At 36.1% G+C, this 16174-nt stretch overlaps 1 protein-coding gene across 4 annotated transcripts in view; it reads left to right on the top strand.

Moving 5' to 3' along the window:
• The window catches only part of CYP39A1 (cytochrome P450 family 39 subfamily A member 1), a 140545-nt gene that overhangs the window by 92803 nt on the left and 31568 nt on the right, over positions 1-16174 (top strand). For 2 of the 4 annotated variants that reach the window (XM_055262942.2, XM_055262941.2), the window contains exons 8-10: positions 1194-1327; positions 9170-9265; positions 10134-10222. In XM_055262942.2, the coding sequence (XP_055118917.1) occupies positions 1194-1327; positions 9170-9265; positions 10134-10222 (319 nt within the window). Of the gene's footprint in view, positions 1-1193; positions 1328-9169; positions 9266-10133; positions 10223-13693; positions 14005-16174 lie in introns of those variants that run through there. The other 2 variants (XM_063632916.1, XM_063632915.1) reach the window with 2 other exon arrangements.

The following is a 16174-nucleotide window of genomic DNA, read 5'->3' as shown; positions in this document are numbered from 1 at the left end:
AGACTAAGTGTATTGCAAGCAAGAGCTGCGCCTTAATTATTGTAATACTGTTGCAGCCTGTCTCAGCTCCTGGTCCCTACGTGGTACTTAAGAGTCTGTCAGGTTGAATGGAGTTCATAGGTTCCTAGACTCCACTAACCAAAGGTGTTTGCTTCTGACTCCTTAGGATTTCTATCTATACTGACAGAAAAGGTTTCCCAGGCAGCACCCAATAAACCTTTTCCTGCAGAATGGGCTTGCTTTTGAACACGCCTCATCCAGAGTCAAAGAGAGACATGGCTGGAGACCCTAGTTCTACTCTTACCCACTCATTCCCAAGATAGTCTGAAAGCAAACGTGGAAAAGAGAAATGCGTTGACTTAATTAAACTGACAATATTGTTGTTGACTTTTCTTAATCAAATACTGTCAAAAACAAATTGAAAGCTCAGTTGTTTCAAGTAATTTTCAAAATGCAAACATTTTACTTGAAATATTGTTAACTAAACTGTCTAATTTGACTGAAAGTTCCTGCCATTACTTTAGATGGTACAAAGATTGATGGTTGATGCCCCTCATCCACCCCGCCCCCTCCTTTTTCAGGTGCTTTCAGTCTAAAGATCAAATAAAGTATGGATATCACGTTAAGAAAGTTTGATGCACCTGTGTTTAGAGGGCGTCTTCATTCTTGCAGCTCAGATACTTGTGCCCCATTGCCCCTTTTCCAGTTGTTTTTTGAAATGAATGATTTAGGAAAAAAAAAAAAAAAAAGCAATTCAAAAGGGTAAAGGCAGAAGAAAAAGGCCAGATGGCTTCTCGTATCTTTTTCTTTGTGCTTTTGATGTCAGTCTTTTATTTCTTTTTACATAAGTGGAATGAGAATTTAGACAAGAAAAAGATGAGTAAAACCTTTCTGACAAGGACTGTCTTAGCTATTTGATGGCTATAAGACTGTAGGAACCTAAGTTGGATACCAATCCATCACATTACGGTAATCAACATTGGCTTAGTTTTTTATGCCATACATTTTACCTTGTCAAGAGGAAAGTGATAAAGAAAAAGAGGCAATTAATGACTAAACTTGTAGTAGGTCATAGTAATAGGAACACTTTACTTGCTGTCAGAGGCAACATCTAACCTCTGCTGATGAACTTACATGAAATCACTTTCTGACCTCTGTAGTCTATTTATTTCTCATTAAAAATTTTTTTACAGGCAAAGATAAGATTAAAGTGTCTGAGGATGACCTGGAGAAACTCCTTCTAATTAAATGGTGTGTTTTGGAAACCACTCGTTTAAAAGCTCCCGGTGTCATTACTAGAAAAGTGGTGAAGCCTGTTGAAATTTTGGTAAGCTTTGGTTTAGTTTTAAATTAATCAATCTTCTACAAAAAAAGTACACATTTTGCCCACATGTATTTTTCAGATTGACATGTCTTGATTTATTTTTACTTGACAAATAAATATTTTATATATTTGTCTTGTACAACATGTGATTTCGAAATATGTATACATTATGGAATGGCTAAATCAAACTAATTAAAATATGCATTACCTCACTTGCTTGTCAGTTTTCTGTGTAAGAAGACTAAAAATCTATTCTCTTGGTAATTTTCAGGAAAACAGTATGTCATTACTAGGAATAGTCACCATGTTATGCAATAGACCTCCTGAACTTACTCCTCCTGTCTAACTGAAGTTTTGTATCCTTTGACTAATATCTCTCGAGGTCCTCCTCCACCCCTTCTTTACCCTTCAATCCCCGGTAACTACCATTATACTCTATTTCTGAGCTCACTTTTTTTAGATTTGACATATAAGTGAAAATACACTTATATGTGGTTTGTCATTCTTCCTGGCTTGTTTCACTTAACAAAATGTTTTCCAGTTTCATTCATGTTGTCACAAATGAGAGCATTTCCTTCTTTTTAAAGGTTAAATAGTATTCCATTATGTATATATACATTTTATAAACATGGGAGCGCAGATACATCTTCAACATACTGATTTCATTTCCTTTAGATATGTACCCAGTAGTGGGATTGCTAGATCCTGTAGTAGTTCTATTTTTAATTTTTTGAGGAACCTTCATACTGTTTACCATATGGCTATACTAATTTACATTCCCACCAATAGTGTGCAAGTGTTCCCTTTTCTCTATATCCTCTTCCACAATTATCTTTCATCTTTTTGATATAGCCATTCTACAGGAGCAAGATGATATATCTTTGTGTTTTTAATTTATATTTTCTTGATGATTAGTGATGTTGAGCATTTTTTTATACCTGTTGGCCGTTTGTATGCCTTCTTTTGAGAAATGTCTATTCAGATTCCTTGCCCATTTTTAAAAATCAGTTTTTTTGTTTTTGTTTTTTACTATTGAGTTGTTTAAGTTTCTTGTATATTTTGGATATTAACCTCTTGTCAGATGTATGGCCTGCAAAAATTTTCCCCCATTAGGTTGTCTCTTCATTCTGTTGATTGTTTCTTTAGCTATACATAAGCTTTTTAGTTTAATGTAATCCCATTTTTCTATTTTTGCTTTGGTTACCTGTGCTTTTGGATTCATGTTCTCAAAAAATTATTGCCCAGATCACTGTCATGGGGTCTTTTCCCATATGTTTTCTTCTGGTAGTTTACAGTTTCAGGTCTTACTTTCAAGTCTTTAATCTATTACAGTTGATGTTTGTATATGGAGTGAAATACAGGTCTAATATCATTCTTATAAATGTGGATGTCCAGTTTTCCCAACATCATTTATTGAAGAGACTGTCCATTTTCTATTGTATGTTCTTGGAAGCTTTGTTGAAATTCAATTGACTGTAAATGTATGTATTTATTCTGGGGCTGTCTATTCTGTTCTATTGATCTATGTGCCTGGTTTTATGCCAGTACCATGCTGTTTTGATTACTGTAGCTTTATAATATGTTTTGAAGTCAAATAGTATGATGATTCAGGTTTATTCTTTGTTCAAGGGTCTTTTGTAGTTTCATATGTTTTTTCTATTTCTGTAAAAATGTCATTAGAATTTTGATAGCATGTATTATGTAATTTCTTGAATTCCATTGAGCACAAAATGATCCTAGAACAGGTTATTAATAAGAGTTGTGTAGCAATGTTTCATTAATATAGATACTTATGGCAAGTACTTTAAGTAAAACATAATAACCCTTTAATAATCATTCTGGCCATCTGATTCTGAATCAGAATCAATATAATCCTATTTAAATCAGGCAGGTGAATTGAATGCTCTCTTGTCTACTGATTCAACCAACATGAATTTCTTAGCACCAATGAGCTAAGGAATTCAGGATGTGAAGAAAGTTATTTTGCATAGCTAGAAGACAATTTTAGGCCACAGATTACAGATATGGGAACAGATAACAGGAATATATTGGATAATCTCAATTTATATTAGGAGGCAGCAGCTGAGTGAAGGTGAGAGGATTTTCTACGGACAAAGTAGGAGGAAATTCTCAAGTTCACCATGAAAGGGTATGTGCACATGGCAGACTTATTAGTTAAATATTTGTGAATCAATATGGCATAACAAATTATTTTTCTTGAAATGATTTGACTTAGGGCCTGCATTATCCAGATGGATCACAGTTAGTCAGTCCTCTACTATTGTTTGCTTTTTTATATGCAGCTTGAGAGTGCTTGGATTCAAAACAAAGAAATTTTGTAATAGAACACAGATAAAAATCCAAATTTTGTAAAAGTGGAAACTTTTGCTTCCAAAGGAGGCATGATTTATTTAACTGATCTTGTGTAAATTAGAGTATTCAGTTTTTGTGGGATTTTAACAGTTCATACTTTTATTTATTTTTATTTTATTTTAATTTTTTTGAGACAGGGTCTCACTCTGTCACTGAGGCTGGAGTGCAGTGACACAATCTCAGCTCACTACAACCTATAAGTAGCTCTTCCATGGTCTTTTAACCTCATATATTAGTCAGGATTATGTTATAAAGGGAGTTGTAACTTTTGTTGGGGCTATTAACCTCCCACATTCCTTCAAAAGTAATTTTACTTATTTTGACAACTTTGCCAGAAGAGATACCCATGCTCAAACCCATGCACAAAGATGTATACTCTTGCATGCGCAATACCCCATCTGCACAACCTCTTAAATGTACTACCGCAACTATCTAATATTCTCTTTGTATGACATTAATATAGAAACCAAAATTTCAGCATAGTGTAAATCTGTCATTAAAATTTTTTTAACACTAATTCTTCATTTTTTATGCATCTAGAGAGTTTTCACATTTATTTCAGTGGTCACATAATAGTCCATTTTCTTGATAGCATAAATATTTAGTGGTTTTTGACTCTTCAGAATTTAGATTGTTTTACTTTGTGGTTATGTTAATATGGTAATTATTTACATCTCTGTTGCCCATGCTGGAGTGCAGTGACATGATCTTGGCTCACTGCAACCACTGCCTCCCAGGTTCAAGCAATTCTCCTGCCTCAGCCTCCCAAGTAGCTGAGATTACAGGAGTGTGCCACCATGCCCAGTTGATTTTTGTATTTTTAGTAAAGCCAGGATTTCACCATGTTGGCCAGACTGGTCTCGAACTCCTGACCTCAGGTGATCTGCCCGCCTTGGCCTCCCAAAGTGCTGGCATTACAGGCATAAGCCACCACACCCAGCTGAAAAGTTTTCTGTATTAACAAAACACATCTACACAATTTTGAATTGGTAGCAAAGTCATCTAATATAGGGATATAGTATACATTTTTAAACTAGTCCCTGTTCTTGCATGTGTATGTGGCTTCCAATTTTTCACTTCTATAAACAGTGTGAAGATGAACATCCTTTTAGCTAAATCCTTGTATACATTACTAATTATTTCCTTAGTATAAATTCATACAATTTGGTTCTTTCAAGATTCATATGTTTTCAAAAACAAGTGGAATGTTTTTGCTGAACTGAAGTTTAATGGTATGTTCCCAGAAATTTGTATTTTAAAACACATTTCACATGGGCTTATCTATGTTGAGTAATGACAGAGGCTCATATTTTCTCCTCTGCTGGGCAACTGGTCAATGTTCCTTTTTATGCATGCTAGAAGTATTCTCCCACCACCCTTCCCTAAGGTAGTTTGAACAGACTCTCTGTTTACTTTTGCCTCTGTGCCCTTTCCTGGAAATGGAATGAATTGAAATGGACGAACACTGTCTACTTTCTTGGATTTACTGCATTCTTTCTTTCTCTTTATTATGCTACCTTTCTAAAACTCTGAAACTTCTACCTGTATTCTCTTTTCAAGGTTTTGTATGTTTAGCATAAAAGTTTATCTTCAAGAATATCCAGAAAAGAGTAACAAAAAAAAGTATTGGAAAAGATGAGTAATTGAGAAATATTAATTATCCTTTAAAACCTGTTATAAAGCTGAAAGAATTAAAATGTTATGATTCTGGTGTCAGACCAGATGTTCAGATCAATAGAAAGAACTGGAAAGATAACAAAGAATTAGCTCCCTTATACATAATAATTTAATATAGGATAGGTGACTCTTTTTATAAATCAATGTAAAGGGAAGAAATTAATATGTGGCTTGGGATGACTGACTAAAAGTGGGTTTTTAAAAAACTTCTAAAGTAGAAGTTCTCAAACTTTTTGGTTTCATGATCCCATCACACTCTTCAGAATTACTGAAGATCCCAAAGAGTTTTTGTCTCTGTCTATTTTAAATCTATCAATATTAGCTATATTTCAAATTTAAACTGAAAAATTGTTAAAATATTAATTTGGTGATTCATTTAAAATAACAAAAACCTCTTACATGCTAACATAATACATAGTTTTCTAAAACATTAACTATATTTATTTTATAAAAAGAAGAGGGCTGCCTGATTTTAAGACTAATTAATGAAACCACAAAAAGGATAAACAGATTTGAATGTACCATATCAAAATTTAATGTCTCATTTTTTAAAAGTGTAACTCAAATGTGAATATAATGTAAACATCAATATACAATACAACTATAAATAATTTTAATATTTAAAGAACTGACACAAATCAGTAAGAATGAGTGTCACATAGGTTAATCAAGACAGAACATAAAAGTTTATACGATAAAATAAAACTCTCAAACATAAAATGTAAATGTAAAAACATAAAAATGTAAGCCTAAAACAACCATTAGAAATGTCAGATTACAGACAAAAGGGTAATGAAACTTACATTCTCATAAATTATAGTTAGAAATATATTTTGCTACAAAATTTGAGGAAACAGTTGAATAACATGCATTTATAGCCTTAAAATATGCATGTCCTGTGTCATCTGAACATCTGTGTTAACAGAATCTATGTGAAAAAATGCTGTGTGGAAGAAAGTGCTTATGGTGGCACTGTTTACCATAGGAAAAAAAGTAGGGAATGATTACATTAATTATTGTTTAATCTACCCAATGGAAGATTAAACAGTCATTGGAGGAAAAAATATTCACCATGAATATACAATAAAAAGGGAAAACATGTTATGAAGTTAAGTGAACTAAGAAAGATTAAATTGGTTATTCAAGAGGATTAAAACTATGTTTAAAGTTTAACAACAACAAAATATCTCCTCTTAATACTAAGTAAACATACTGGAAAGAAATCTAGCTAGTTAATGACTGTCTTTGGGTGTCAGAACTCTGGATTTTCTTTTCTAGTTTTTCTACTTTTCAGAATTTTCCAAACTTTTTGTAGAGGTCAGTTTTTATTATACAAAAGAATATACTCTTTAATTTTAAAAATACTTATTTTATTTTATTTTTTTTCGGCACAAACACCAACCAAGCCTCTGGTTAAAAGCTAGGAGAAAAGGCTGTGTGCTCCAGACCTCCTGCTATAGATGTGTTGCCTCTGGACTCCTCCTTTCTCTTTAAGATTATATATTCCTGGCACCCACTTAGCTCTGAGCACCTTTCTTGAATTACAACACAGAGTCCTGCCTTCTCTTCCTTTTTTAAAGAAAGCCCCACTTCTAGATTATCAGATGAAGCTTGTTTTGGCTTCACACCATCCAGGTGAGGTGGGCTGGCCAGGCTCAATTCTGTCTACCTGAGAGACACAGTTCTTGCAACACACAGAAGTTGTAGCTTCCCTTTGCTAGTGATCTGCGTTCTCCTTCTGCGACTGTTTTGCCTCCCTCTTGATCTTTCACTTCATCTGTCATGTAAGTACAGATAGGGACTGTTTAGGCTGGGCGTGATGGTGTCTGCTTGCTCAGAGGGTTTCTTGATAGAACCAGCTCCAGCATTCCTTCACGCTATTTATCAGTCTGGCAGTTGCTGCTGCTGCAGCAGGAACGTCTTTCTTGTCTCCTCCCTGTTGCTAGTGGTAATTCTGTTACTGAGGATCTGTATGAAGTTCTCCTCCCTTTGCTAACCTGCTTTGTAGGATACAACAGTCAGCAGCCTCCAAGTCATGATCACAGGTCAACAGCAACTGAAGAGGACTTTGCGGTGGGAAGGGGAAGGGCTGTGGTTGTCCTGACTGAAGGTCCATCCCTGTGCTGCCCCCAGCCCTGCTCTCAAATACACATCACTGCCCTCTGTGGCTGATTCCAGAGTCAGTAATGGCCTCTCTAGGCTCAGTTCCAATGGAAGTAAAACAAACAGACAAGATTGGGATCTCACAGGTCTCTCTATTTTAAAATGATAGAGGGTACCTGCAAAAGCTTCACTATCTTCCCAGTCTTGGATTTGAGTCTCTCCAGCTCTCCCGGTTCTGAAATTGCCGAATCTCAAGCAATACTCAGCTGCCACTAGAGCCAACAGGGGTTCTCCTGGGTTAAAAAAATGATGACATCCCTACCCATACTCCACTCATAACTACCAGTAAAAGACATATTTTTATTTTTCTTCGAGACAGCATCTCACTCTGTCTCCCAGGCTAGAGTACGGTGGCACAATCATAGCTTGCTGTACCCTCAACCTCCTGGGCTCAAGCAATCCTCCTGTGTCAGCCACCCAAGTAGCTGAGACTACAGGTGCACCATCATCCCCACCTAATATTTTTAATTTTTTTGTAGAGACGAGGCCTTCCTATGTTGCCTAGGCTGGTCTGAAACTCTTGAGCTCAAAGGATCCTCCCACCAAGGCCTCCCAGAGTGCTAGGATTACAGGCATGAGCCACCACACCCAGCAGAAGACATATTTTTAATTGTAAGGTGTTTATGCTTTGGATAAGTAAACCTAAAGTAAAACTTTTGCAAATATCTTGAGGACATTTCAAAATTGTACAAGATTAAATAGATGTGGCTTATGATGGGCAGTGGGAATTACCTAATAAAATATCTTTACCTTAGTAAAGTTGGTAGCTATCCAGCAATTATAAAACTTGGGAGATCTCTTTGTCCTGTGGTTCCTGAACATGGTGATGATAGGGAGATTTTGTGAAATGGGTTTTAGTTCTTTGTATAGTTTATAGATCATGAAAATCTGTTGTCATATGAATCAGGAAGGATAATGTAGACTACCTGGGGAAACGCATTGCTTATCCTCATTCCCACAAGCGCTGTGACCCCAAACACAAACCCAACAAAACAAATACACAACACTTGCCTTTTCCTGTGTCTTCCTAACCAGTTGTTTTTCATTTGTTTCTGTCCTAATAACCAGTGCTGGACTGAGAAAAGAAAAGTCCACTGCCCTTGCTCTAACACTGTCGTTAGTATCCACAAGAACAGGACATCCTCTGCCCCTCTTCTCAGTGCTACCATGGCCATTGTCCCTGTCTCAGGGTCCAATTTTTCTGTTTCATAACCTGAGCCTCCACCGTAGTTTCTGCCTTCAAGAACTCTGGCCACAAACCCTAATATCAAACATCAAAAGCTACATTAGAATGGACTTATACTAGTTTCTAAAATTTTGACATTTAGCTAATATTTCCTTCCATGTAACTGAATATATGTACATGTGAATCAGAATTATATAATTTCCTCTATGTAACCAAATATATGTATATGGAAATCAGAATTATATAGATACTATATTATTAGATTTTATATTATTTATAATTAGATATTATATAATTATATAGATATTAAAAATTAGATTTTCTCACAGTCAATTATAAAATGTATATCTTCACCACAATATAATTGTAGCATTATTTTTAGTGGCCCAAACTCTCTTTGAAGTATATTTCGTAAAAATGATTTGCCCCTGATTTTTCTGTTATAGAATTACATCATTCCTTCTGGTGACTTGTTGATGTTGTCTCCATTTTGGCTGCATAGAAATCCAAAGTATTTTCCTGAGCCTGAATTGTTCAAACCTGTAAGTTATCTCTTTCAGTATATATTATTCTTTAATTTTAATTTCTTTTTATTTCAGAAGGGTAAATTCAGAAGTTAATTAGGACTATGTAATTAAGCAGCCATATTTCTCTCGTAACTAAGAACAAAGTTGACTACAAAATACAGAACAGATTTGCAATATAGACAGTGCAACATTTACAAATCAGTTAGAAAAGTTTTTGTAATAAACTTCTCTAACTTTAAAATAAATTTTACATGAAACCAGAAGGGCATGTTCAAGTAAATAAGCTTGTTTTTGATAGAAGACTTATTTCATGTTCTTCAGGCAATTGCTTCTGTCATTGGTTTCCAAGGAGTACAAAAAAATACAAATAAAGCAAATTAAAACCTTGATCTGCTGTTTCTTAGAACTGGAAAGTTACAGGGCCAAACAGAATGTTAAGAGGTCATTTAGTGTGTTCTCTGCCTTTAGGTAAAACTGTCAAAAATGGCATCCAGATGCATTCATTCTGCATCCCAAGCTTTTTCCAAAAGGCAGGGATGTCAGTGTCTTATTACTAAATTTATTACCAAGAGCAATTTTATAACGGAGCCTGAGACCTTATTATAAATATTCTTCCTCTTCTTAGGTCAATTCTGTGGTTGATTTACCTTATCATTTACATTTACCACTTAACAGAATTTTTTAAAAACCTTTTTATTTATAAGTTCATGTTCCAAAAACACAATTGTGTCTAATATTAATAACAGGGTGGAAAAAATTACCAACAACCCTGCAACTTTATATGCAAGGATTAGCTGTACAAGGTCATTTTTAGCCTAGAGAAATAAAGTTAAGCTTATTTATATAAGGCTGATTTGGAAAAAAAAATGTTTTCTTCCCACAGGAACGTTGGAAAAAGGCAAATTTAGAGAAGCACTCTTTCTTGGACTGCTTCATGGCATTTGGAAGCGGGAAGTTCCAGTGTCCTGCAAGGTCAGTGAGACAGCTGGGCCACATTTATCCAGAAAGTCTGCAGAAAGATGATGGCTCAGAGGGGGACAACTTTGGCTTAATCTCTTTATATATATATTTAAACTATAGGGAAATCCAGAAGAACACATTTTGTCTGGTTTATCTGTGGTCCTGTGCAGTGTCTCTGTGCGAATATCTAAAGTGGCTTCTGATAGAGGACCTCATGAGAAGAGAACATTACGCTCACCAGATGCCACATCAAAGCAGCATTTATGGTTCAAATTGTCAGCTTTCACACAAAGATAATTGGAAGTGGTTTGGGTGCTACCTTCTTTAAAAACAAAGATAGAATTAGATTTCTTTTACTATGACATTGTCATGGATATTTGCTAGGGTTCTAGAACATCTTTGGCTTGGAGCATAGCAGAAGCTTATTAGGTGGTTTTTGTCTATGGTGTTAGTTTGGTTTGTGAAAACTTTCTTTTGATACCTTTTATAGTTAAATTAATCTGGCACCCAGCCCTCCTCCTCAGTGTGATACCCTGTTCTAATGCAACTGTCCATTGTTTAATGAAAGTTATTGTTATCTTTATTTGTTCAAGCAGAAAAGGTTTCTGAACATCTCATCTGTTCCAGTCCCTCTTCTAAGCTTCAGAGAGCCCTGAGGAAGACTGACATGGTCCCTGACTTCATAGAATTTACAATCTACATTAAATATGTCACATTTCTTCATTGGGGATGATTCTGTAGGGGAAACGTCAGTACCTGTTTGTGACAAAATCTCACTCAATGAATGTAGAAATCCATTAAGTTTTTATATTTAAAAAATTGTAGTTTCTTGAAGTCAGTCCTCTTCATTATTTGAACAATAATGCCAGTCTATATTTGCAGTTATTAATTGCTCCACATTATCCATTCTATCCTTCCATTCTTCATGTGTTTAGAGTATTGGTGTGATTTTAGTAATTTACACTTCCCCTAAAATAGTATTAATTAGTCATAGCCAATCGTGGAAATTCTATCCTCATTTTAGACATTATTCTAGAAATCTAAGCCTAAGCAAATGGGTGCCTGGTGTTTTGCTGAGCTGCTTGTCCTGAGATAGGAAGTTGAGCTAAACTGGCCAAACAGAGTGAAAGGAGAGACTTCTTCAGGATGAGGCCCCATTCATCCTGTCCCACTGGATATGAAGAAGGAAGCATGCAGCCTCAGATGTTACTAGCAGCAAGTTCAAGAGGATAAGCTGTATGATGGTGCAGTCTGTAGATGGCAGAGCAGACATATAGTAGGAGCCTGAATCCCTGGAATCTCGGTAATACTATTTTGTCGCTGAATTCATCAGTTTCGAGGAGCTTGTCTACTTCCTGTTATGTTAGATAATAAGTGTCCTTACTTTTTAAGTCAGTTTTAGTTGAGGGTTCCATTGTTTGGAGCTGAATACCCACCATATACTGACATACCCACCATAAAACTCCAAAGCTGAACATTGTAATTGAGTATCAGTTACTTTAGGGACATCATATAACACACAACAACATTAGCAACAAAAACCCATCATGCTCATCCTGCCTCTCATATTATTTTCACTTTAGAGAAGCAGTTCTTAAGCCAATAACAAATTTTTTGTTTTTGTCACATACCAAATGTCAATGTCCTAAGAATAGCTCTTCTAAAAACAATAGATGCTACTTTTTTCAGGTTTCTTTATATCACTATATCTATCTATCTATCTATCTATCTATCTATCTATCTATCTATACCAATAGCAACTAAATAATTTATTATAATCATCCTTGACCTGGAGCTAGCAGTATTTTAAACCAATGACTGAAATGTCTTGCAGTGGAGTGTGTAGTATGGGCCAATGGTCAAGGATTACCTGCTGACTGTTGTTTCCAAGAGGCGCTATTACTACCTTCCATGATGACATTTGAGGCTAACAGACATTGTTTTGAGTTTGAAAGTAATTGGTGTAATAAAGGGAACCATGATGCTGCAACTCAATCAATAGTATCTTCTTTAGACAGAAACTACGTATTTTTAGAGTGTGCTGAACTCTTACTCTGTGCAAGGCAGTGCTCTGGCTACCATAGGGGCTTTGGACATGAGTAAGACATGTTCCCAACCCACATGAGAAACAACTTAGTAGGGGCAAAGTGGACATTGAATTAATAAATAACTGCAAGGATTTCTGGTCGAGAGATGCCAAAGCGTCACACTGAGCTTCAAGAGAAAGGATACGTCTGGTCAAGATGCTCTCAGATTTCCCGGGGAAAGTTGTGGAAGACCTTTTAGCTTGAGACAGCAGAATGAGCAAAGGGTTACTAAGCACAGAGGCGTGTGGCTTAAGGCCTTATGGTTTTACTATTACTGGGACCAGATTACAGTGCTGAGAAGGCTGAAAATGTACACTGGCCCAATTAAAAAGGCCCCTTAATACCTGATGTATGAGTTTATATGCAGCTCACATGGCACTAATAAAGAACTAAAAGGTTTTGGGCAGAATGGATTCATGTGAAGCATGACTTAGGTTATATGGTTATGCTAATATTCTATGTATGAGACATGGAGTGGTAGAATCTACCAGATTTGGAAGATGATTAGAAGTGGGGGTCAGGTGAGAGGAAGGCTTTGAGGTGGACTGTGGCTTTAAATCCAGATGTCTGGTAGAGATGGTGGAAACAGAGAAATCAGGAATGAGAGAGAGTCTGGGAGCAAGATCTGAAGTTTTCCTTTGAAAGTAGAGTGTGTCAAAATATATATATCACTTAACCAAAATCTACCAGTTAAATATAAATGTTGAATACATGTGACCCATTTAAGAAACCTCATTAAGTTTAGTTTTCTACTGTTTCTGTTTTAAAATGTCCTTAATTTTGTCTTATTACTTATTACTTATTTTAAACAGCCAGTGCATGAAATGTTTTGTTTCTAAAGAGAAATAAAATAGCAAATTGTTCAGGAAAGCAAATGACTTCATTTGGACAATGTATACCAAGATAGATTTTTTTTGCACTAAAATTTAATCCCATAAATCCTTGGTTGTAATCCCCAGAAAATTGCACTCATTCTTGATTTGTGTTCCAGGCGCCAATTTATTTTCTCATGCACCAAATACTCAGTGAGTCAGAGAAAGTTGCCCGTAATATGGCTGATGATCAAAGTTCGTCATGAACACACACTCTTATGGCCTTGCAGCTGTCACTTCTTGGAGTTCAAGCCACTGAGGTGGTATGAGAACCCCTCTCACAAGTAAACACAGAAGGGTCTGCTGATTTAAGTCAGTATGTACTCGGTGCTGCCATGGGATAACAACCAAAAATCAGAATGGAAGAACTGTGGTTCCTCTTCGTATTCGTGGGGATTCTGAAAGTAGGTTTGGAGCAGGATCCCACTGCGAGGCACTTCCTTGTAGCACATGGAAGAAAATCTTTCTAGTAATTCTACTACTGGAGAAGTCTGGTGATTTGCTTTTGTTTTGTTTTGTTTCAGAAAGACAAACAGGAAAGAGCAGCATGAACCACCAGACTTCTTCAGAAATTGTAGCTTGCAAAGTGAAGAGTCTCATTATAGTGGACAATCTCACATTAAACTATACGATTTAAATGGAGGAATAAGATGGAGGATTTTAAGTGTGGAGGAAAACTTCTTTGAGTGAGCACCTCTGAGAGTTGATGACCTTAGGGATGTGCTTGCTATACCTGTCCCCTGGAACACACACCAAAACCAACAAGCTTGATTTTCCTTGGTTCTAATTCCTGCAAGAGGATGCCTGATTGGCTGTGTCATTGTGCAAATTGATATGGCTTAAACTCCAGTGTAAAACAACAGCCCTGATCTTTGGCAAGATTGATCTGCTTATAAAGGCATGCTTGGATAAGAAGAGAGTGTAATAAGAGGAAGGCTGCAATACTTGAGAGGTTAAAATGAAGCATGCATTCCTCAGGAATAGAAAGTGTGATTTTTACTTTTTGTGTGTGTTTGGGTCTTTCATGTATTCTAGGGAGTCCTAGGCCACAAAGTCATGGACTTGTCTTGAATTCCTAATGAAAATCACACATCTATTGGAAAATTAATTAAAATCAGAGGTCCATCTAATAGTAATTTAGTAGTACTGTTTTTAACCAAACATCTCTTGAGCATCTAGTATTAATATAATTATTCTTTTATTCGATAACTATGTACTGAGTGTGTGCTATGTGTCAGGTTAGGGTTCTAGGAGTTATCATGGAAAACAAATCAGATAAAGCCCCTTTCCTTTAGGATGTTATATTCCCACCCAATTCACCTTGTTAAAAACTGGGAAGAGTCAAAGACTCATAACATTTCTGAATTGGTTATAATGTGGTTGGGGAAATGAGACATAGCCATATGAAAAAAAAAGCCCTGCTTAACAGCTTAAGATGGCACATGACAAATGCCAGAAGACTCAGATATGTAACAACTGCCATAAGAATTTGGAGGAAGGGGGATTAGAAAAGGCTTTTGGACTAGATTAGAATAATCAGTAAACAACATAAAAGAAAGCTCAGCTTCCTAAGATGCAGCAGTATCAAACTTCAAGGGAAGAAAAAAATTAAGTGCTCATAGGAATATAATATACCTATATGTTAGTGATAGCAAGGCAATCATATATTTGGGACTTATGATGCTCTGAGCACATTTTTTTCTATATATGTTAAAGATAATGCCATTTTAAAAGCTGTGCCTTATAAAGTATCTGCACACTATTGTATTTGAGAAGTGTTATTTGCAGCTTTCTCCCTTTTATACTTAGAAATAGCTGATTGCTTTTAAGGAATGAGCAAATTTAAATCCCCACAGATTTAATGACAAATTAAAAATCCAATTTATTCTGAGGAATTTGTTCCATAAACAAATGCATCCCCTCAACTCTAGCTGTTAAATATAATTAAAGGAATTGTATTTACTTGTATAATTGTTTCCTAACATTTTCACAAAAGTGTGCACATATCCTGGAGAGTATATAAAAGAGGGTTAGGAATGAGGGTGGGAAAGGTGAATGTGGCTAATTCTAAGACTCTGAGCCAGGTTATCAGAATCCTTATTGATTTTTAGCCATGCTTCTGTCTTCTCACTGCTTTGCAAAGGAGCAGTGAGTCACTCAAAGGAGCATAGAAACCATTGGCAAAATTGCAGTCATTATTTTCCTGGCCATTTCATTTTGATACTTCATTATGAAGCTAAGATATAAGTATGTCAAGAACAGAAGCAGCAATTCAAGAGTGATCTTTTTTTCTTTTTCAACTTTTATTTTGGGTTCAAGGGGGGTACACGTGTAGGTTTGTTGCATGGGTGGATTGAGTGTCTCAGGAGTTTGATATACAAATGATTTGTCAACCAGGTAGTAAGCACAGTGCCCGATACGTAGTTTTTTGAACCTCACCCCCCTCCCATGCTCCACCCGCAACGATTCCCTCTTTGTGTCCATGTGTATTTAATGTTTAGCTCCCACTTGTAAGTGAGAACATGCTGTATTTGGTTTTCTGTTCTTGTATTAATTCATTTAGGATAATGATCTTCAGCTGCATCCATGTTGCTGCAAAGGACAGGATTTCATTCTTTTTATAGCTGCACAGGATTTCATGGTGTTACTATGTACCATACTTTCTTTTTCTTTTCTCTCACTCTCTCTCTTTTTTTTTTTTGAGACAGGCCCTGTTGCCCAGGCTAAAGTGCACTGGCATGATCATAGCTCACTGTAGCTTCAACCTCCTGTGCTCAAGCGTCCTCCTGCCTCAGCCTCCTGAGTCTCTGGGCCTACAGGCACATGCCATAGTGCCCAGCTAATTTGAAAAAAAATTTTAGTAGACACAAGGTCTCACTGTGTTTCATAGGCTAGTCTTGAACTCCTGAGCTCAAGCGATTCTCCCACCTTGGCCTCCTAAAGTGCTGAGATTACAGGCATGAGCCACTGCACCTGGCCCCACATTATTTTAAATCCAGTCCACT

The sequence above is a fragment of the Symphalangus syndactylus genome, chromosome 23 (genome assembly GCF_028878055.3).
Source record: "Symphalangus syndactylus isolate Jambi chromosome 23, NHGRI_mSymSyn1-v2.1_pri, whole genome shotgun sequence".
Classification (NCBI taxonomy): Eukaryota; Metazoa; Chordata; class Mammalia; order Primates; family Hylobatidae; genus Symphalangus; species Symphalangus syndactylus.
The sequence above is the reverse complement of the archived record's forward strand: the minus strand, read 5'-3'. Positions and strand labels throughout refer to the sequence as shown.